The sequence below is a fragment of the Heterocephalus glaber genome, unplaced genomic scaffold (assembly GCF_053883595.1).
Source record: "Heterocephalus glaber isolate CG9 unplaced genomic scaffold, H.glaber_assembly_v1.0 deba00001813, whole genome shotgun sequence".
Lineage (NCBI taxonomy): Eukaryota > Metazoa > Chordata > Mammalia > Rodentia > Bathyergidae > Heterocephalus > Heterocephalus glaber.
This window is the reverse complement of record NW_028258484.1, coordinates 3768343-3791713: the sequence shown is the minus strand read 5'-3', so window position 1 is coordinate 3791713 and position 23371 is coordinate 3768343. Positions and strand designations below refer to the sequence as shown.

The 23371-nt window shown below is 36.9% G+C and overlaps 2 protein-coding genes across 7 annotated transcripts in view; one reads left to right on the top strand and one right to left on the bottom strand.

Annotated features, from left to right (window-relative positions):
• Nucleotides 1-23371, top strand: part of Kansl1 (KAT8 regulatory NSL complex subunit 1) — a 188390-nt gene that overhangs the window by 73532 nt on the left and 91487 nt on the right. The window lies entirely within an intron of this gene.
• Nucleotides 19480-20225, bottom strand: LOC106008032 (translationally-controlled tumor protein-like). Its single transcript, XM_087203880.1, has one exon. The coding sequence runs from the start codon at nucleotides 20208-20210 to the stop codon at nucleotides 19692-19694; it is 519 nt and encodes a 172-aa protein (XP_087060006.1). The 5' UTR covers nucleotides 20211-20225; the 3' UTR covers nucleotides 19480-19691.

Sequence of the window (23371 nt, the reverse complement as noted above, 5' to 3'; positions counted from 1 at the left end):
AGTCATCTAGAGATGATTTAAAGTGTATATAGGAGGATGTATGTAGGTTATATGCACAGATATCATTTTATATGAGACTGGCAGATCTTGGTATCCTGAAACCAGTCTGCTGGGAACACTGAGATGGACGACTGTATAGAAAGCATTTGATTTGAAATCAGACTTTTTAAGTTTTAGCTCCATTTTTTACTAGCTTTTTGTTCCTGGGTTCTGGAACTCAGATTTTCTTAAGTATCTCTCTTGCTACAAAAATAACCTCACAGAATTTGTGTGAGAATTTCAGTGTATGAGCACTTATATGTTATTTAACTTTGAAATTAATGTAGTTATTTTTCTTTTTTCTTCATTTCATCTGAAGGTACCATATTTTCAGTGGGTGTATATCATAGCTGTATGCATGTATATGTCATTGTAGTATACTTAGGAGTTGGATTTTTATAAACTTGACACTTTTAGAAATCCATTGGGTTAAAAATAATATGAAAAGTAAGGCATAAATGATTTGTTTCACTGTGTATTCACTATATATATTTGTTTCTTTTTGTTATACTAGAGATTGATCTTAGGGCCCTTTTTTATTTTTAGAGAGCATCTCACTAGGTTGCCTAGGCTCGGATTGAATTTGCAATCCTCATGCCTCAGCCTTCCAGAGTGCTGGAATTAAGGGGGTGCGCCACCACACTTGGCTATTGTACTATTCTTTTGGTAGACTTTTGTGATGTTTGCCCTTTGTCTCTACAGCTTTTAGTTTTTGTATTTATTTAAGGTCTCATTCTAAAAATAGGAGGCTAACAATTCAAAAGACTATGTGTAATTTTCCAAAATCTTGTTCTTTCCCAAAGAAGTTCTCAGTTGTGTTCATATTTATACATAATATTATGTATATGTGTATGTGTGTATATATGTACATATACATATATATGTGCCTTTCTCCAGTTTAGTGTGATGAGTGATCCTTTTAAAATGTTTGTTAAACTGAAGAGTAAAAAAATAGCCATCTTTAAGTTTGCGTTTATAAATTATTAGTGAAGTTGAGCCATCCTTGTGTTTAAAAGTAGTACTTATGTGATTTTTGATGAAGCAGTTGCAGTAATTCATTGTTTAAAGTATTGGAGTTAAATTTGGATAGGATAAGAATATTACGTATAGTTTAACTTTTTGTGTAGTGATCTTTTCCCCTGAGGTCTTTCTCAGCCTAAAATAATAGAAATTCATCTTTCAAGATGTTTGAAAATATTTTCTTCTATGTGTTTAGTGGTCTTACTTTTAGGAATTAGCCCTTTAATCCATCAGAAATATTTTTTGTTTCATTAGGAGGAACTAAATCCTCTCTAGCTCAGTTTCCCAAATAGCTGCCTTGTGTCTCAAAACCACTTATTTTTATATTACTTCCCTTTGAGACTTCTGAAGTTGGATTAAACCTACATATTAATTTGCAAAGAATATCTTTCTATCCAGAATATTGGTTGGCCGATTTTCTTTATATTCATGTAGTCTTAGTTATGTTAAGGGTATTCTTGAGTATTTTGGCCTTTGTTCATATGAATGTGACCTGTCTCATAGATATTATTGCTGGCAAATGGTGAAAAATCTGATTTACATTGTCATTTTTTACTCTAAAAATTATGAGTAATTATAAGTAATATTTAAAATTGTGTTTTGATAAACAGTTAATAATTACATACAATTGTATGCATGCCTGCCTTTTATATATTGAAAAAAATGATGGCAATACAGACGATGTTTTTATTTTTTTGTTTTTTTAATGTGGGATCTCACTCATTCCCAGGCTGGCCTTGAATAGGTTTTTTTTTTTCTTTTTTTTGAGACAGAGTCTTGCTTTGTAGTGCAGAGTGACCTTGAACTCACTATGTAGCCCAGGCTGGCCTCAGATTCATAGTGATCCTCCTCCCTCAGCCTCCAGAGTGCTGGGATTTATAGGTGTTTGCAATCTCACCTGGCTTGGCCTTGAATCTGTGATCCTTCTGCCTGGGCCTCCTGAGTAGCCTGGATTATAGGCCTGTGGGAGCACAGCTCTAAATAACATTTTAATTTAGATCTTTCATTTAATGTCACATCCTTTTGTTTTTCATTTATATATATGGTACCTGGTTTCTTTTAACCATTTTTAGATCTGATGGACCATTCTTGTTACTTCTTTGTGTTTCTATGTGGATTGCTGTGTGAGACAACTGTGGCTTGATTATTATTACAGAATCCAGTATTCTTGTTGCTCTCCCATTCTAAATAACATTGCTTTTATTTTTGTACTTATCAAAATCTTTTCTCCCATAAGGTCTTTCCCATTTTGTGCCTGTCCAGTTGGCCTTTTAAACCCAAATGCATAAACAGATTATCTGTAAACTCTTATCTGTGCTTTAATATGATATATTTCAGGTTGGTCAGTTTATTTAGTTTTTCTTGAATTGGTCAGTCATCTCAGAAGAGGGTGGAACTGTGAACACTTTTGCTTGGTGATCTAAAGTGAGTTTGCATCTTTATTCAAATTTTAAGGTACGAAGGAAAACAGTCAATTTCTACACGGTTTAGGAAGGGTGGATACAACGTCTGGGAAGGATGGAAAGTGCCGTTTATTATTATTTTTTAAATTTACTCTTCATGTTAAACTGTAAAGATCTTTTTTTTAAATTTTATTTTTACTATTACATGTTTGCAGTACGTAATGATTACATTTTTCATGAGTTTATACATGTACATAACACATCTTAATTCTTTGTGTCCCCTACCCCTCCCATCTCCCTGCTCCTTTGAACCTCAGTATGTAGCCCAGGCCGGCCTTGAACTCACAATGATCTTCCTACCTTAGCCTCTGAGTGCTCTTCTTCTTCCATTTTTTTTTTTTTTTTTCTTTTTTTAAGAGTAGGAAAATTTACTGGGAGAAAGAGAGCTTCTGCCTAAGAGACACAAAAGGGGAACCGGAAAGTGGGTTGCCCACCCACCTCACTTTTCAAAAATGTTTTCTACAGCAAAGCCATGTGGTGAGGCGGGTGCAAAGTGGGACAAAACTATAAGACCCAATGGAGGGCTGGGGATTTAGCTCAGTGCTTTTGCCACCTGCTGCACAAGTGCAAGGACCTGAGTTCGATCCCTGGTACCAAAAAAAAAAAAAGACCCAGTGGAAATTTACAAGGTGGGCATGAGGTGGGACAAAACCATGACCAACCAATAAGATTACAAGTACAGTTACTCAGGTAATATTGATTAAATGGAGATCAAATGGGAAAACAAGTCATATAGAAGGAATTTCCCATTTAGAATATCAATCACTGCTATCTATCTCTAGGGAAAGTAGTATATCTTTTCCTTTTTATAATGCTAACCATTGAATGTGCCTCAATTGTTCTCCACGTTGGTTCCTTGCTGTGTTGTCTCCTGGAGGGCTGGTGCCTTAAGGGAGGATCTGTCTACCTGCCAACAAGATATCTAATGAACTTACCTATCTATAATATTACCCCCTCTGAAGAAGTACCCCTAATTGCTGTGAGGGGTCCAAAGGCGAAAACAGTTCTGGCTACTTCCAGCTAAAGAGGGTCCTAGTTATGATCAGCAGTTACTCTACAGTCTATCTAAAGGCCCTTGGTAGGTGCCAGGCATTGTCATCTTGTTAGCTGTTTAGCTTTGAGTCTGGAGAAGACAAAGCCAAAGAAAGAAACAGTTAATACATCTTCCATTCTTTTTTAGTATGCCTTTTTCTTTTGGTGCCGGGGATTGAACTCGGGACCCTGTGCTTGCAAAGCAGGCGGTGGAACCACTGAGCTAAATCCCTAGCCCCTTTAGTATGCCTTTTCCCTTCCTTCCTTCCTCCTCACTCCATCTCTTGTTTTCCTTCTCATTTGAAAAAGACCACTCTGCTTCCTACTATTTATCCTTTATTTTGCTCTTGGTTTCTCTTATATGAGAAATTCCAAATATAAACAGTGTGATACTTAAATTTGTATTATTTATTTCACAATGCTATGTTCTTGAGGTACATCCATTTACCTACAAATGCCTCAAGTTTATCCTTCTTTATGGCAGAGTAGTACTCTATTGTGTATAAATACCACATTTTATTTATCCATTCACCTATTGGTAGGTATATAGGTTGTTTCCAAGATTTAGCTTATAAATTATGCTGCTGTAAACATGAGTATGCATATATATCTGTAATATGATGAATTTAACTCTTAACAAAGAGCCACAGTTAATAATTGTATTCCAGTTTATTTTTCTGGAGTCTTAAGTTGAAAATTGCTTACTTTTTCATACTTTGCTGTCTTAGTTACTTTTCTCATTGCTATGACAAAATACTCGATGCCCAAAGTTCAGGGAGGAAAGATTTGTTTGGCTCATATTTTGGAGAGGTTTCAGTCCATAGTCAGCAGGCTCCAAGGCAGGGTGGCATGGCAGATAAGTTCATGGCAGGCGGAAGATAACAAAGCAAGGAAAGAGCAAGGCAAACCTCTTTCTATCCCTTATATTGTAGCCAGGCTACTGGGATTAGGACTGTGCCAAACCAATCAGTGGACTGATTTAGTAATCACCCACCCTTAATCCTACCACTGCCCTGTCAATCAGTCACACGCCCCAAATCCAGCCACTTCTGAAAAATTCTCTCTATGACTGCACGAGGCTTTGGGGAAACATTGAGACACAAGCCATAACATTTGCACATAGTGTTTTAACAGTAGAATACAGTATTTTTAATCCTATGAGAGAGGCCTTTTATAAACTTAAGTAATACATAGAATAATTTGATGTGGACCCCTAAACAGCCCCTTGCTCCCTCCAGAAACACTTTCATTGAGGAATATAGACAATCTTGAAAGAGAGGGGCACTTTGGTGGTTTTCTTGCTTCTGAGATTGATGGTTCTGTGAAATGGGTCTTATTCTACAGGATATCCTTCGCATTTAAATGTGGACTCCGAGGACCTATTGAGTTTAATGCATTTGTTTCATCTTATTTCATTCATTCATGAGTGGAAATGTAAAAGGATTTTCAATTCAGAGAACCAGATAAATTTTCAATGTAAAATAGGCATACTACTTGCAGTATAGTCTATAGGGAAATGCAAGTGGTTTAATACCACATACATTGTGTCTTTTTATAAACATGAAAAATCAATCACTGTTCTGGAGCCACTGTACCTGAATTTCTGGTCCTTTAGGCATCTTTACCGTTTAACAAACAAGAATTTAATTAGGGGTTCAGAATGATAAAATTGTTGTATATCTTCATCAGCCCTATCCCTCTTCTCCAAGATTTTGTGGTTCACTCACCACCTGAGTTAGGTATTGCACTGAACAGTTTTATGTGACAAGGAACTGAGCCATCAGTAGGAAAATGGTGATATGTGTTGTCATTGATCAGTGACATTTGACATTCATCTAGGTGTGGCACACTGATGTAAAATACATTGGATAGAACCATTGTGGAAGGGCAGCAAAGACTGGGACAGTTTAAAATGCCATCATTTAAGCAATAAATGTTTTTTTCCAGGTTCTTACATAATGAAGTTGCTAGTATAAAATGAATCTTACATATGTATGCACTTAGGAGAATGGTGAAAGGCAGAAGTTACAAGCAGTTTAATCAATTTGCAGATACTTAGCTCAGTATAGTAACTCTTAAACCAGTAAATCTCACTCCAGAAGTAAAATTATATGTGTCTCCCCCTTTTTTGGTGTGTAGCCTTCTGCATTCCTCATTCCTATTTCTATAAAATACTTTCATAGTAATAAAAGTACCATGTACCTAAATATTCATTACAGTGCCATAGTTATAATACCAGTATTTTAAATTTTATCTGGATCTTTACATTTGCCTTTTGACCTAACTTTGTTTGACTACTTGTTTTCAGAGTGGTCCTTAGACCAGCAGAAATCACCAGTAAGTAACATCAGTATCATCAGTTCAACAGTATCATCATCAAGACCTTATAGGGAATGCAAATTCTGGCCATTACTTTAGACCTGAACCAGAAACTCCGGGAAATAGAGCTTAATGGCCTGTTTTGTTTTTTTGAGACAGGGTCTCACTTTGTAGTTGAGGTTGCCTCTGAACTTAATGTATGTAGCCCAGGCTGGCCTCAAACTTGTGGTGATTGTCCTGCCTTAGCCTCCCACGTACTGGGATTACAGGCCTGCACCACCAGGCCTGGCTCCTAATGGTCTGTTTTAACAAGCAAGCCCTTTAGTTGATTCTGGTGCCAGGCCAAATTTTTCAAACAACTGATTAAAAGCAAAGAAAAGAAGCTGTTATTTCATTTGGATTATTTATGACTCTTAAATTCACAGTTCAAAAAAGAAAAGATTGGTGTGGGATAAAATATATAACTAATGGAAAATTATGATTTTGTCAATCATTTTGACTGCTGGTTAATAGGCTAAGGTTGCTTTTCATTTCTCCTAAGCTATGAATATATATATTTTTTTCTATCCTTTCTTTCCTTTTTTGGGGGCGGCGTGATACTGGGGATTGAATCAGGACTTTTACACTGAGCTGCATCTCCAGCTTTTTTATTTTGAGACAGTCTTGATAATTTGCCACAGCTGGGGTCATCCTCCTGCCTTAGTGCTGAGAATACCTCCCAGAGTGCTGAAAATACAGATGTGGGCTACCACACCCAGCTTACAAAAATAATTTTTAATTGTCAAAACAATACTGTGATACTAATAAAGATGAAATTTTGGGTAGTTTTGTCAGTTAAGTGGTTCTTAATGCAGTCTTCGGCTAGATCATTTATTAAATTATTTTCATTTCCATTTAGAATCATTGAAAGCATATAAAATGGTACTATACATTTCCAGTGTTTGCACAGTGGAAATACTTTAAAATAATGGTGTAAGTGGGGTTTAGACCTAGTGTTTATTGTTCTCAATATGTTTAGACACTTTATGAGGCTGTGTTTCTCTTTATTCTCCTTTTAGCATAAATAACAAAGCCATTTGTTATTTTAAAATAACTAATTGAAGTAAATTTATATACCATATAAATTCATTCAAAAGTATATATAGTTCATTGGTTTTCTTGTATTCAGAGTTGTGCAAGTGTTGTTAGTACAGTCCGATTTTTTATAATTGATCGTCTCCTGAAGATTGGTCATCACAGAATTAAGTCTAAGTGTTCTTTGGCACATAAATGAGTAGACAAGATGAGTCATACAGAATAGTCCTTCCTCCTTTGACCAAGGTTTTACTTTTCAACATTTCTTGTTACTTACAGTCAGGTGGTTCTTTTTCTGATGTAACACCAGAAGGTTCCTAGTAAGTAGCTTTAGGCTATGTCACAATGTTTGTGTTATTCATCTCACTTGGCTCATCAGTAAGCATTGTATAATCTCACATCATTACAAGAAGGGAGAGTGCAGTTCATTAAGATATTTTGAGAGAGACCAAATTTACATTTATTACATTGTTATTCTATCTTGTTATTTTTCATCTCAATAATTGGTAGATTCGGGTCTATTATACATATGTGTATATAGGAAAAAAGGATAGATAGGTTTTTTATAATGTCTAGTCTCAGGCATCTGTGGATTCAGAGATTTAATTTTGCGAAATGAAGAGTTCTAGTGAGGGATGGTGGTGATGGTTGTACAACATTGTGAATTTGCTTAGTATCACTGAATTGTATGCTTGAAAAGGCAAAGGATTTCAAAGATTATTATTACTACTTTAAAACTGAGGTATAATTTGTATACCATAAGTGACCTTTTAAAATGTGCAAATGAAACACTGTGTCTCCAAGAGCAAAATAGTGTTCTTTCTTTTCCCCGTCACTGATATCCACTGATCAGCTTTCAGTTTCCATAGTAATTTGCCTCTGCTACACGTTTCATACAAATGGAATCTCACAACATGTGGCCTATAGTATTGGCCTTTTTTTCAGTTAGTATAAAATATTTTCAAGGTTTGTGCATAAAATAGCATGTATCCGTACTTCATTACCCCGTTTTTCTCTTGAGACAGGGTTTTCCATGTATTCCAGGCTGGCCTTGAACTCACTATGTAACTAGCATAGATTGGCTTTAAATTTGCCTCAGCCTCTTGAGTTTTGGGATTACAGGCAGGCACCACTACACTGGCCTGTGAGTTGTATTTTCACAGCCTTGGAGGTGTCTGTTGCACAGAAGTTTTACATTTTGATATATAGTTATACATAAGGACATTTTGATCAATGATGGCTCTCACATACAACAGTGATCCATAAGATTGCAGTGGAGCTGAAAATTTTTTGTCACCTAGTAAGATTGTAGACATTGTGACATTGTATCACAATGTCTTACTCAGTTATGTGAATGCTGTTATTAGCAAATCTACTGTGTTACTAGTTGTGTAAAAAATGTAGCACAGAGTATTATGTGCAGTATGTAGTACTTGATATTGAACAACTATGTTTCTAACTTATGCATTTATTATATTATACTTTTTATTGTTAGGGCCGCCTTCTATTCATCAAAAATAATTTACTGTAAAAAAGTGACATGTCACATTGGCAGCATCTTTATGTTTATCCTGATATTACTGTCTTGATTGCATAAAGAGGCCACATTGAATGAGTGATCTATACCATCTAGGTTTGTGTGAGTACAGTGGTAGAAATAGCCCATTGTGGCACACATGCCATAGGTTGGCCGCCACTGCAGGATATTTACATGAGAACAAAAGAGCGTAAGGGCACATCTTAATGTATCCTTATCTATAACATGACCATAGTGCAGTTTATCTGTTTTTTGTCTTGTGTCATAGCATAACAAATCATTGCCTAACCCAAGGTCATTAAGAATTTACTTCTATGCTTTCTTCTAAGAGTTTCACAGTTTTAGCTCTTACATTTAGGTAGATCTGTGATCCACTTTGAGTTAGTTGTGTGTAGGTTATAAGGTAGGGGACCACAGTCGTTTTTATGTGATACCTAGTTGCCGCTGTGCTATTTATTGAAAAGACTGTTTTGCCCCCCAATCATGTGTTTTTTTGATTTTTGCTTTTTCTAGTAGTAGGGATTGAACTCAGGGGCTTGCGCTTGCGAGGTAGGAGTGGTGCCACTGAGCTAAATCCCTGGACCCCTGGATCATGTGTTTTTACAGTGGAAGTAATCCAGCTGTGAAACTTGTTTTTAAAAATTTTTAGTAATTTTATATGGTATTTTCCAACAAAACTTTAGCAACAGAGTTGCATACTAGGGTTATTTCTGAAGGATGGAAGAGAGAAATGATGATTTTCATTTGTTTTTAGGCCTTCTAAATTGTATTATGTGCTTTTCTTGGTGATTAAAAAATAGAACAGCCTTGGGGCCAGGGACTTAGCTCAGTGACACTGCGCCTGCCTGGAAAGAGCTAGGTCCTAAGTTCCTTCCGTCCCTGCTGGGGTAGGGGGCGGGGAGATAGTTTTAAGTTTCTTTCTATGCTAAATAGTCAGGTCAGCTTTACCCTTAGAGCCCAAATTGCTTTTTAAAATTTTCTTTCCTGTTTAACAGTGTTTCCTAAGAATGCTTTCTGTTGCTGAAATGTTAGTTTTCAATGTTAGAATGTACTGTTTTTACAGATGGGGATAATGAGTAGTAGACACAATGAGTGACTTACCAAGGACACACAGCTCATTACTTGGTTACAAGCAAGAATGAGAATCAGGTTTATATTACTCCAAATGCTGGTTTTTTCTGTGGTTCTTCATACTAGCTAGTAAGTAGTAAACAGGTTGCTGAATGCTTGGGGTATGTATGTCCACATATAGGTAGATGAGTGATAAAGGAGGAGGAAGAATCTTGATGGAGGAATTGGTTTGGTGTTAAGGAGAAAAGAAGATTAATGTTGGAAACTAGTAACTTTTGACTTGAAGGAACTAGGCATTTTGAATTTAATGAGAGCAAATATTTATATTTGGTATAGTATTCAAAGCATGTTAGGCATTATACATTTCTTTGCTTGTGAGTTTTAAATGTGGTTCCAACAATTTGACCAAACGCCATGTGGATGTGATGAACAAATAGTAGCGATACAGTTGTTCATTGTATCCATGAGGGGTTGGTTCCAGGGCCTACCCCCCATATGAAGATGTCTAACTCATTCTATAAATGGCTTTAATATTTGCAGATAACCTATGGATATCCTCCCATAAACTTTAAATCATGTCTCACTGAATAATAATAATAATACCTAATGCAGTGGAGATTATGTAAATAGCTATTATACTGTATTATTTAGGAAATAATGACCCCCAAAAGTTTGTATATTCAGCTCAGATGCAGTTTTTCCCCCTGAATATTTTCAATCTGTTGTTGGTTAAATACATGGATGTGAAATCTGTGAATATAGAGTGTCATCTGTACTATCACAGTGGTAACTGAACTTATTTCCATTAGTCTTCTGGTCGCAAACCGAATTGGTCACAAACCAAATCAAATTCAGTGGTTAGAGTCAATGTTGACCTTATGGGGAAATTTGATTTGGTTTGTGACCAGAATCATGGAAAGAATTATGTTCATGAACCAAGGTACCAGTGCATTTCACTTTGATAAAGGCTTAAGAGGTTTTCTTTCATTTAGTCTGTAGGCAGTGGTCTCTTGTAGTGGCCCAAGTACTGTTCTGTTTTGAAGATACAGCAGTAAAGTAACACTTCTAGTCTCTGCCTTCCCTTTTAATGAATTACCATTACTTTCCCCCCCAAAACCTAAGACTTTCATAGCAAGTTAGAAATTGTTATTTGTAATAGTGTGTCTGGTGCCTTACAGGATTTTTTTTTTCCTCTTGGTTCCGGGGATCAAACTTGGGTCCTTGTGCTTGCAAGGCAAGTGGTGGAACCACTGAGCTAAATCCCCGACCTCTTATAGGATTGATTCTTAACTTTTGGGGCCAATTGAGTGAAAGTAGGTTTAGTAAATTATATCACAGAATTCTTAAGAGGTAAAATTTGCCCACATGTCCTGTATTGTCTATTACTCCTTCACTTGTCCTTGCTATGATTGGTTTTTAACTGTAGCTCTCCCTGTCAGTTGTGGCCTTTGGGTCAGGAGAGGAATACTAACTACCTCCATCTTTATAATAGACATAGTATTTTTAAATTACTTTAACTTTGGCCACATACATGTCCAAACACCTGAACATGCTTATGACTTATGGAACTGAAAGCTAGTATACTTGGCATGTGTGGGTATGATGCTGTCCTGAAATCAAGGCAGAAAAGAGGAAATGTGCTTCTCTGTGGATGGCTTGACTGACATAGGGCAGAGCACTTAACAAGCTTCAGCTGCAGTTTATCACTGTTCATTTCTGAAGACAGGGAGGCTTGAGAGCTGATTATAACATACTTTATATACAGTTTTATCTTAATTTTTCCACCAAGGATGAGTCATTCTTGTGAAAGATTGTAATACAAGCTGGAATCTACATTGCAGACATTGACAAATTAAGTGCATGCTGAAAATTTTTGTGAGTTACTTGTGCCAAGTGAATTAAGTCAGATTTTGTTTTTCAAAAGCCTTCTCTATTGCCTACTATATATAAGGATTGTGCTGGACTAAGAATAATGTGCTGTGTTAAACTTTTTTTTTTTTTTTTGAGGCAGGGACTCCCTTTGTAGTTCAGGCTGGTCCTGAACTCACTATGTAGCCCAGGCTGGCCTCCAACTTGAGGCAATCCTCCTGCCTCAGCTTCCCGAGTGCTGGAGTTACAGGCATGTGCCACCACACTCACTTGAAATACTATTTTGACTAACAGATATTAAACAGGATGGGAATGAATTAAGAATAAGTGAGTACATTAGAAAGGAGGAAAGCCAGGGGATAGAAGTAAAATTAAGCCAGGGGACCAAGTGTGCACAGAAGTTTAGAAGAGAAAAGCAGTTTTGGGGAGAAAGGTTTGCCATTTTGCTGGAAGTAGCATCTGTTTTCTATCGTGTTTTATAGTATATTCCAGCTCTGCCCTACATCAACCCTAAATGACAAAAACGAGTGTTGAAGAGAATTATTGTTATCTGAATAATTGAAGAATTGTGCTTTTTCCCTCCTTTTATAAAGGGCTACCTGCTGTTTGTTTGGCCCAGGTCTTAACCTAAAAACTAAAAGTAACCATGAACATTTTGCTTTATTTTTAGCTTTACACATATTCCAGGAGATGTGTTTTGGCATAACTTAGTTAATAATGACAGTTAAATTACACTTGCGTTTTACCTTTTCAATTATCAGCAATTTGACTTTCTGGTTTTAAGTTTGAACCTTGAAAAGAAAGATACTATGTGAATCTAACGAAAGATTCCTCATCTTTTTAAAAGTTTTTTCTGAATCTTCATGAAATTTCTGGAAAAAGAGAATCTGGGTGGGGCAGGCCGTGGGAAAAAGCTGCTAAATGCTAGAACTTGAGGGATTGGCCTTTGGGCAGCTAATGTACTTGGTCATGCCTGTTTCCACTGAAGAAATCAATTTAAATGTGAGTGTTGGTCATGCCAGTATTTCTTTTTTGGGGATCATTTTAGTCCTCGGTGTTTCTAGGGAAAGACATTTATTTTGGCAGAAGAGTAGAGACTTGGTTCCTTTCTCTGTATACCCAGAGGGATGATTATGTGTATGTGAACATGTGGTTGTATATGTAAAATAAAATCTAAGCCGTGTGATAAATTGAAAACTCTGCCAGTTTCTTTAAAATGTAAGTTTGGATAGCATGCCAACTTCATGTGCAGAGAAAAATAGTACTTTATTTAAATAACTTGTATATTATGGGGGTGGTGGTCTGGCTCAGTGGTAGAGTGCTTACCTAGCCTGGTAAAGGCCATAGCGTTAATCCCCAGCACTGCTCAGAAAAAAGAATAATAACACGTAGATTAGGATATCACATCTTAAAATTGAGATAGTTTATGTGAAGATTGCCATGGATTATTATTCTCGAATTCAGCACATATTTTGTTTGACCTATAGGATTGTGACCCACAGAGAACATGCAGTATCCAATTTCTTAATGACTTAAGAGCTATTGAGTAAAGAATCTCATAAATGTGTGTAGTGGTGAATGATTTTTTTAAATTAGTGTAAGAACACTCAATACCTTCTTAGTTATGTGGGTGTTTCTGTAGCTTCTGAAGCTAAAGTAACAGGTCCTTAAAATGATTAAACTTTATTAAAACCAGGTAGATACATTAAGAAAAATTTAAGTAGATTCTAGCTCACTTGATTAACTGTTTGGAGACTTGTTGGGTTGCTGTTAGACATTTTAAGATAACTACGTTGTTTACGAAAAAGAATTTCACATTTAAAATCTGTTGATATACCCTGAATCTGAATGTCTGGGTCAAACCTGGGAATCCTTAGTTGTATCCCTTTTTTAACCCTATAAAATTGAGAGAAGTTCTTACCGGCTAGTGTTTGCCAACCTTCTTCATTCTCTTTTATTTTTTATTGTAGAAAATACAAACTTTTGTATAAGTAGAGAGAATAGTGCTGTGAACACCTGTGTGTGTGACTCAGGTACAACACAGCAGCCTAAATTATTCTGAGGCCAGTTCTACACAGCATATTTCACTCATGAATATTTCAGAATCCTAAAGTATCCCTATGTTCAAAACAAATAAGGAATAAATTAGAGGATATGTAAAGGGGACAAAAGGGTTGAAATTAAGTACAACTGATACTTGACTTTCAGAAGAGATAAATATCAGGTAGACTCAGATCCGTATATCAGAATTCAGTACATTATCACAAGATGGAATTAATGCTCCCTCAGCCCTGACCTCAGCAAAGATTTCTGGCCCCTCTCTCCCCTATCTTTTCAACTTGTACTCTTCCTGGGTGATCTTCAGGTACACTAATTCCAAATATGTGTTCCCAGACCAGCTGTGTATCTTCGCTGAAATGTAGATCGATGGCCAGTTTTGTAAATATTTTAAATTTAATATGCTCATAATGGAACTCTTGATTATCCCTGCTAAAACCAGCTTATTCTGTTGCAACCCTCTCCACATCCCCCTTTCCCTTTTATAATATGTGGTAGGTTTAGCAGCTTACCTTAGTTCTTGTGTTTGGTTGCTTTTTTCTTTTTTTTTTTTGGTACTGGGGATCGAACTCGGGTCCTTGTGCTTGCACAGCAGGCAGCGAAACCACTAAGCTAAATCCCCGGCCCTGATTGTTCTTTTCCTACAAGACTTTCTGGTTCTCTTTTTAGAATATAACTTAGATGCTTGACTTCATATTCACAGCCACCGTTGACTCTCTGAGATCTGATAACAGTACAATAATCCCCTAACTGGTTTTCTTGTATTTACATTTCTATCCAAGTCTGTTACTGTTATTTCAGCTGATGTTGTCATTTGAAAATGTGTATTATTTCCTTTCTTTAAAAACCCTACCTAAGTTTCTCATTGCTTTTTGAATAAAATCTAAACTTGCTGCCAAAGCCTTTAAGATTCTGTGTAAGCTTGTCCCTTATTGTTTTTTTGTTCTTGTTTCTTATTGTTGTCTATATTTTGATATTCTCCTTCCTTGCCGTGAACAAATCTAGATTCTTCCTAATCTGTTGCTCTATCACTTACTGTTTTATATAACACCCTTTCCCCATTTCTGTCTCACCAGAAGACAGGTCAAATATTCCAGTGATGTCTTTCTTGAGTTTTTTTTTTTAGTTGTCTTTTCCCAGTTGTTCTATCAGTTTTGGTCATAGTACTAATCATAAAATAGAATTGTTATTTATGTATTTGTTTTTATCATTTCTGTGTCACCTACTAGAATATAAGTTTTGTTATGGTCTAGTTCAGTGCTGAATGCAAGATTCACATATAGTGTGTATATTATGGAGGAAGATTCTGATGAATTTTGTTTTTCTGAATTCTGATTCCTTTTACCAGTGGTACTGGAGGATGCAGAAAGTGTACTATTTATTTCATTAAATTAATTCTAAGTTGAAGAGGGAGGAAGACAGTTGCCTGAAGTGTTACCTTAAAATTTTTAACAACTATTTTAGAATAAAGATGGTTTGTATCTGGGCTTGGTGGCACACACATGTAATCCCAACTATTTGGGAAGCTGAGGCAGGAGGATGGCAAGTGCAAGACCAGCCTGGACAACTTAGTAAAACTTCATCTTTAAAAAGGGGCTGGGAATATAGCTCAGCACTCCCTAAATTCAATTCCCCATACTGCAAACACTAACAACAACAGTAATGAAGAAGCCCACTTTATTGTTATCATTGAACTTACATAAATCTGGAGCCACTTCAGTGAGTTGGTAACTGTGTTAAAGTATTAGGCCCTTGAGAATAGAGAACAGGAAGATTGAATAGCAGATTGTTTTCTTATACTTACAAAATTTCCTAACCCATATCCATTTCTCCATGCCTTGACTTCTGCTTCCTCCTGCCTCATATCTTTTCATAATATACTATTGATCATCCCATCTTAGTTAGTGTGAAGACTAGTTTACTGCTTCTGTTCTGAGTTAAAGTGGCATTTGCAGGTTATGTTTCATAGTAATATTCTTGCAATGAAAGTGGTGAGTGTGATCAAGTGAAAAGACCAGTTCCCTAGAATGAGGAAGTCTCAGGTTGCTATTAGAAATGTTCCCTTACAACAGTCACTTCCAGTATGAGCTTTGGGGTCACAGACTTGCTTTGGTTTGTGTGTTGGCTTTGGCTATTAATAATTGAGCAACTTTTGACAAATTACTCACCTGAAATTATGTATCTTAACCTTAGTATTTACTGTATTAATTGGGACCTGGCTGGCCATTGTGGGAACCTGAGATGAAAACTTTTAAGGTGGCCAGCATGGTACCTGGCATAATATAATAGATCCCAAATAAATGGTCATCATTCAGGTCATATGTCTTCACATATGCATTTCTTCATATGTTAAATTAAGGAACTTGGCTAGAGCCGTACCAGTATGCTCATCTCAATTACTTGGATTGCTGTTAAAACACAGATAACTGGGCCCAAACTTGAAAATCTGATTAAGTGGGTCCGGATGGTGGACCCTGAGTTGTGGGCTTTTAACCAATTCCCAGATGAGAGTGATAACCTCAAAAGAAGTATACACTCAAAATCTTTGAACTAGATAGTCAAATAATTTGAAAGTTCCTGCTAGTATTAGAATTTTGCTATTGTTTAACAGTAATGATGATGGTAACATTCTAGACTGTATGCCAGGCATTGTACAGGTATATATTGTAAAGTATTACGTGCTTTATATATATTCTCATAAGTTCTCATCATAATTGGTATTAATCTCCTTAAATGTTTTAGATCGATTGACTGACACACAGCTAGGTACATGACAAAGTTGAGATTGCGCTGGCCTTTCTTTTGACCAATTTTAGAGCTCCCACCTACTAGTTTTACATCTTATATGTTCGACTTATCAAATTTTTGATTTTGTCATGGTGAAGATTCCAAGCTGGCCACTAATACCCAAAATGTAATTTGTGCTAAGCCCTTGTGATGTGTTTTATTGGTATCTTGCTAGTCATTGTTATCTCTTCAGTCACAGTTGTAAACTTCTTGAGAATATACTGTCATTCAGTTACTGTGTAGTGCTTAGCAGAATGCTTTTCACACTGTAATAGTTCATATGGTGGTGATGGAAGAATAGGAGGATTATCGTTTTGGCAGGTACAGTAGACCCTTGACTTACTAACTTGATTGGTTCCCGAGGTCTAGTTGGTTGTAAGTCAATACAGCTGAGATCTGGATGTCTACCTGGGTACACGCTATAGATAACAAGAGGCAGACAAATCTTCTATTAACTGGGCCGGGGATTTAGCTCAGTGGTTCTGCCACCTGCCTTGCAAGCGGGAAGTCCCAAGTTTGATCCCCGGTACCAAAAAAAAAAAAATCTTCCATTAACCTAATTAACCCAAGTTGTTTGTATATCAGGCCACATGTAACTTGAGGGTCCACTGTACATATTAGGCACTCAGGTTTTATATATCATTAGCTTTGAATATTCATGGCATTTTTTTTGTGCTCCTTTTGCACAATTAAGACAAACAGTAATTAAGTAATGTTATTGTGGGAAATACTTAATTGATTAGCTGAACTTTAAAATAAAAATCTGAAATAAGAGTCCCATGCTCTAATTTCAGATTCCTGAAACCAGATGTTTACGGAAAAAGATTGTTTCAGTCTGAACCATGACTTAACATGATAGCCATATTGTTTGTGCCCATTCACCTGTCAGTTTGAACCAATTCTTTGTAGCAAAAATGTAAGTCAGTATAAATAAAAGTAGGTCCAAATTTCCCTTTCTTTTGGAGTATATCTTTGATCATAGATAGAAATTTTGTCACTTCTTTGGTACTTAAAAATAAAATCAGTGTCAGTTTGAATATCTAGAATGAGGTGAAGATCAGCTTGTGCTTTAAAACCAGGACAGATGGTTTTACAGTATAATTGAAAAATAAACTGGCAGCCTTTTTCATGTGTTTGGGAGGATGGGAGGATTTGTCAACTACTACAGTTTTGCTTTACTCTTGTACACTATAGAATTTCTTAAAGAAGTGTGTTTATTTTATAATTATTAGAAATTTTACTCCTGTATTGCTGTAAATAGTATAACAAATCCACAGTTATTAAAAATTAGTTATTGATGAGTGATGAGGGAGGGGAAAGAGAAGAGACTTTAACTTGTAGGGAAAGATTTCTTTGCCTGGAAATATATTTAACTCTGCAACAGTAAATGTTGTTCTGTAAAACTCTCAGGCAGCATTAGAGGAAAAAGACATCTCATATTGGGACTCTCCAGGATTGTTGCTCTGGTAGCATTACAGTTCAAAAGTACAAGCCCAATGGGGTAAGCCAGGGGTATTCTTACTATTTTTAAGTTATTTTCTACCCTTCCCTGAACTATGTATGAAACAGCTCCCCCCCCCCACAATTCCAAGGTGAATCCTTTCATCTCTGTTCCAGAATGCCTACTCTGACCCAGTGCTTAAGTTTGATGACTTAGAAAATGTTGTTTCTTTAAAAGAGATTTTTACTTAAAAATATCTATTTTTAAAAATTTTTATTGGTGCATTTTAGGTATCCAATATAATGACATTCATCATTGGAAATTTGCACTGTTACATAATCTCTCTTGGCTCTTATTTTTCCCCCTTCCCCTGTCCACCTTTCAACCCCTCCATCCCTCCCTATTTACAAAGACTTTGTTTCCATTTTTTTCATTTTCTCATTTAAAATCTCTATTTTAATCTTTCTTGCTTTAAAAAGTTGGTGTTTCTCAACTAGGACTGCAGATGGAATGACTAGAAGAGCATTTAAATTATGATTTAATTGATCTGGACTAGGTCTCAAGGGCTCATGTTTCTAAAACCTCTCTGGATGATTCTAATTTATGGCCACTGTTAAAAAATCCTTTCCTAAGTTCTGTTTTTGGAATCTCCCAATGAATTTCTTGGAGGAAAGCAGACCCCCCCCCCCAGCATCGTTTCTCCCACAAAAGGAGGTTGAGAATGTTAAATCTAAATCTAATTCAAAAGCATAGAAATGTAATCCTGTAATTTTGCAAATTCTTGGAGTAGGCTTTGAGTTATTTTAACAATAATTTCCAGCTGGGGATAGCTCAGTGGTGCTGTGCCTGCCTGGCAAGTACAGGGTCCTGAGTTCAATCCCTGGTACACCACCACCCCCAAATCATAAAAATAATAATTTCCAGTCTCCCCTCTAACAGACTTTGCTTGTTAAACATAATTTGTCTCTTTAAAAAAAAAAAATCTACATTGATTTATGATGAATTTACCAGATTCCCAACGTCACAGGGTTCTCAGGGACCTCTGTCTCTAGTTGTGAGGTCTTTGTTTAAGTAATCTGGTCAGATGATATAGCAAACCTTTTAATAAAACAACCGTTGCCCAGGTTCTTTGATTTCCTTTAACCCACACACACACACCCTGCCCACCTGCCCCAATGAACATTTTTACATATATGTATTTAATTTTCAGACACGTGATGCTTTGAGTTGATTTTGTAAGTTCAGTGAAACGTAGGTGTCTAGGTTTTTTGTGTGTGTGTTTGTTTGTTTTTCCAGACCGGGGAACATTTAAATCCCTTTTCTTCTGTGTGCTTGATTTCCATGCAGTATTTGCCTGCCAGAATAAATGAATAAATGTTGGGAACCATTTAGTCATTCAAATAAAACACATTGCACTTTTTCTGTCAAATAAGGCCCCTACTTTTTTTTTTTTTCCCCCAACTGAGTTAGTCTTTTTATACTTTTGGTATTCTCTTCCAGGGTTAACTACTTCTACTGTAAATGATGAAATATATAAGGCTCCACTTCAAATGTTGGCACTGCTATGACATAGTCTTTTCCCTTTCACTGCAACTCAGAATTAAAACTTTGATTCTTGTCTTATATTCCATTCCCAGTAGTTTTCACTGCAGAAGTTATCTGAAGACAGTCTTATGCTTTGTAGCAGTGGTCTGTGACCAGCCTCTATCTTCTCGAACACTACAGTGGATTTAGTTTATACATGTATTAAACTAAGAGGCATTCTCAAATGAGTTTAAATGCACTTTATTTTTAGACAGCCTACATGACATGTTTTTTTTTCCCTAAAAAACAATGCCTCCACTCCAAATAAATCACGGTAAAAATAAATGAAGCGTTCAAGATGACATTAGTCCCATTTGTCTAAAATCCTGGTGTTGTGTGGATGACAAGCAGCAGCCAGTTATGACAAGTGATAGATCCAAGGTAACCGCCAAATCCATTAACATTTTTCCATTTCTAAACTATCCTTAAAGAAAATCATAAATGGGGTTACACCATCCTCACGGAGGTCCAGGAGAGCAACCATGCCATCTGAATTCATGTTTGCACCAATAAAGAACTGATAGTTTTTGAAATTAGCAAGGATGTGCTTGATTTGTTCTGCAGCCCCTGTCATAAAAGGTTTTACTCTTTCTGATCTTTTTTCTTCGAGTTTGCCTTTGATTGATTTCATATAATCTTTGATGCACTTCTTGTGGGCCTCTTTTGTGAAGCTGGTTTCCTGCAAGTGAGGGTTCATGACAATATCAACGCCAGTGACTACTGTGCTTTTGGTACCTTCGCCCTCCGGGCCTTCAGCGGAGGTGTTTCCACCAGTGAGCGAGTCGTCAGTGTTACCCTCTGTTCTACTGACAATCTTGCCCTCCACCTCCAGGCACAGCCCGCCTGCGATCTCCTGGATCTTGTAAATGTCGGAGAACATCTCATTGTGGCTGATGAGGTCCCGATAGATAATCATGATAGTGGCTGAAGGGAGCCAGGAAGGCCCCTACTTTTAGGATAGTCTGAAACATGGGGAAGATACAGATACCAGATTTTGTTCTTTTTTCATCTCTATGTTCTATCCCATTGGTAAATGTTGGGATTCTGCCTTCAAATTACCTTCTGAATACAAATAACATGCCACATTTAAACAGCCGTAACCCTAATCCAAGATATTATCATCTTTGCTTGAGCAGCTTCCTAACTTCTACTGTTACTGATCATCTACAGTGTGGTTTCCATACAACATCCAAAGTGAATTTAAAGTGCCAGTGTTGATACTTCGTGTCCTCCTTCGAATTTCCCAAAAGCTAAGCTTTGTTTTGCTTGCTTGCTCTCTCTTGTGCACGTGCTCACTCCCCCCTCCCCCTCCTCTTTGCTGAATCAGGGATCGAACTCAGAACCTTGCACTTGCTAGGCATGCGAGGGCACCACTGAGCTAAATCCCCGACCCTCAAATTCCCAAAAGCTTTTCTTCACAGCTTAGAATTCAAACTCCTTGTCTTTGGCTGCAAGGTCCTTACAAGATTCAGGTTCTTTTTGCTTCTATTACCTCTAGATATTATCTTGCCCCTTATCCCTTGACTCCCTGTGCTCCAGCCATACTGATTCCCTTACTCAACAAGCTAAGTGCTTTCCTGCCTGTACATTTGTGATGTCCTTTGCTTGGGAAGCTTTTCCCCAGATCTTCTGTCAGATTGGTTTAGTTCTTCACCCTGTTCTAGTCTTTGGAACTATTAAAAGAGATGTTCTTGATCACCACCTTTAAAAAGGTAACTTCATTCTTTGTCCTCTTATCCTGATTTTTTTTCTCTTTACAGCATTCATCACAAATGACATTTTTGCTACATGGAAGCACGTACACACCCTCATACATTTTTGGCTAACTTTAATTCTCTCTCTACCTCTAGAATGTAAATTTCCTCCTTTTAGACACTTTGCCTTGTTCACCACTATAACAGAGGTACTTTGATACATAATAGGCATCTAAGAAATCCTTTAATGAAATAATTAAAATTCTAATTATGGTGCAGTAGCAGAGCACAAATAAGGTTCCTGTGAGAGGCCCTACCAGGGAACACTACTTTGGTCTCTGCCACAGCAAGGAGGCCGAGGCCAAGGCCAAGGAGAGGATTTGAGAGTTTCTAGAGGTGCTGAAGATATATACAGGCATAAGCCAAATCAAGCAGGACCTTTTTGGACCATGTTAAAAATTGAGAAAGGGAGTGTCTCATGTTCAAATGGGAAGGGGGGAACAAGGGAAAGGGGAAAGGAAGGAAGGGACAGGGACAAGAAAAAATAGAAGGAAAAAAGGAAACAAAGCTTTTGTAAATAGCTTTGAAAGGAAGCTTAGGAGCTTAGGGGAGAGGAAGGAGGGGTCTAAGGGAAAGTAGGGGAATGGGAAACAAAGAGGAAGCTAGATAAATCATATATAGGTACAAATTGCCTATGATGAATGTTATCATTATGTATATCTAAAATGTACCAATAAAAGTTTTTTGTTTCCCTTCTCATTTGAACATTTTCTTCCCATTTCCCAATATGTATTATACATTTTGGTCCTTAATCCAATTTCGGTTTCTCACACCAGAGAAATAATACAGTATTTAAACATGTGTGTCCAATTTATCTGACTTAAGAGTATGATCAAAAGCACATCCATTTAGCTAGAAGTGTCTCAAGCTTATCCTTTTTGTCAGAGGAGTACTCCATTGGATTTTTTAAAAACCCACATCTTCTTTATCCCTTCATTGGTTGATGGGCACTTGGGCTGTTACCCAGATTTAGCTATTAAAAACTGAGCTGTGGGCTGGGGATTTAGCTCAGTGGTTCTGGTGCCTGCCTCGAAAGCTCAAGGTCCCAAGTTCAATCCCCGGTACTAAAAACACCAAAAAAACCCGTGCTGCTCTAAACGTGGATGTGCATATATCTCAGTGGTATGATGTTTTTAATTCTTTTAGGAAGATACCAAGAAGGGGAATAGCTAGGTCAAATGGAACCTTTGGTTTTAGTTTTTTGAGGAATCCCAACACTGATTTCCATAGTGGTTGCACTAGTCTGCACTCCCACCAGTGGTGGAGAAGGGTCCCCCCCCCCCCCCGCAGCCCTGCCAGCATTTGTTATTGGCTGATTTCTTAATAATAGCCATTCTTTCTAGAGTGAGATGGAATCTCAGCTTTGTTTGAATTTACGTCTCTTGAATGACCAGTGATGTTGAATTTTTTAATATATTTAATTGCTGTTTCTATGTCATCTGAGAAGTGTTAGTTCATTTCAGATGCCTAGTTTTGAATAGGGTCTTTAAATTTGGGAGGGTTGATGTTTTTGAGTTCTTTGTATATTCTAGATATTAGTCCTTTGAGGAACAGCTGGCAAAAATTTTTTTCTTATATTTGGGTTGTCTCGGGGCCGAGGATTTAGCTCAGTGGTTTGACCAACTTCTGCACAAGTGCAAGGACCCAAGCTCGATCCCTGGTAACAAAAAAAACCATTTAGGTTGTCTCTTCAGTCTGTTGGTTTCTTTCGCTGTGCAAAAGCTTTTTGATAAGATCCCAGTTTTTGATTCTTTCTGATATTTTCTGTGTGATTGGGGTTTTGTTCATAAAAATCTTTGCCTACACCGGTGTCTTCAAGAGTTCTACCTGTTCTGTCTTCCAGCAGATGGTTTGTTTTAATATTTAGATCTTTGATCCATTTTGATTGTAGTTTAGTACATGGTGGAAGATATGGGACTAATTTTAAGTTTTGGCATGTGAAAAGCCAATTTTTTCCAGCACCATTCATTAAAGAGGCTTTCTTCCAGTGAAGGTGTTTGGCTCCTTTGCCAAAGATAAGGTGACTGAGTATGTTTGGAATTGTTTTCTGCATCTTGTAGTCTGTTCCATTGATCTTTGGGTCTTTTTGTTAATTGCCAGTACCATGCTGTTTTTATCACTATAGCTTTGTAGTATAATTTCAAGTTGGGGATTGTGATGCCTCTTGCCTTACCTTTGTTGCTGAGAATTGCTTTTGGTATTCTAGGTTTCTTCTGGTTCCAAATGAATTTTAGCATTATTTTTTCTATTTCTGTGAGATATGCTATTGGCATTTCGGTCTGGATTGCATTAAATCTGTATAGCAATTTTGAAAGTATGGCCA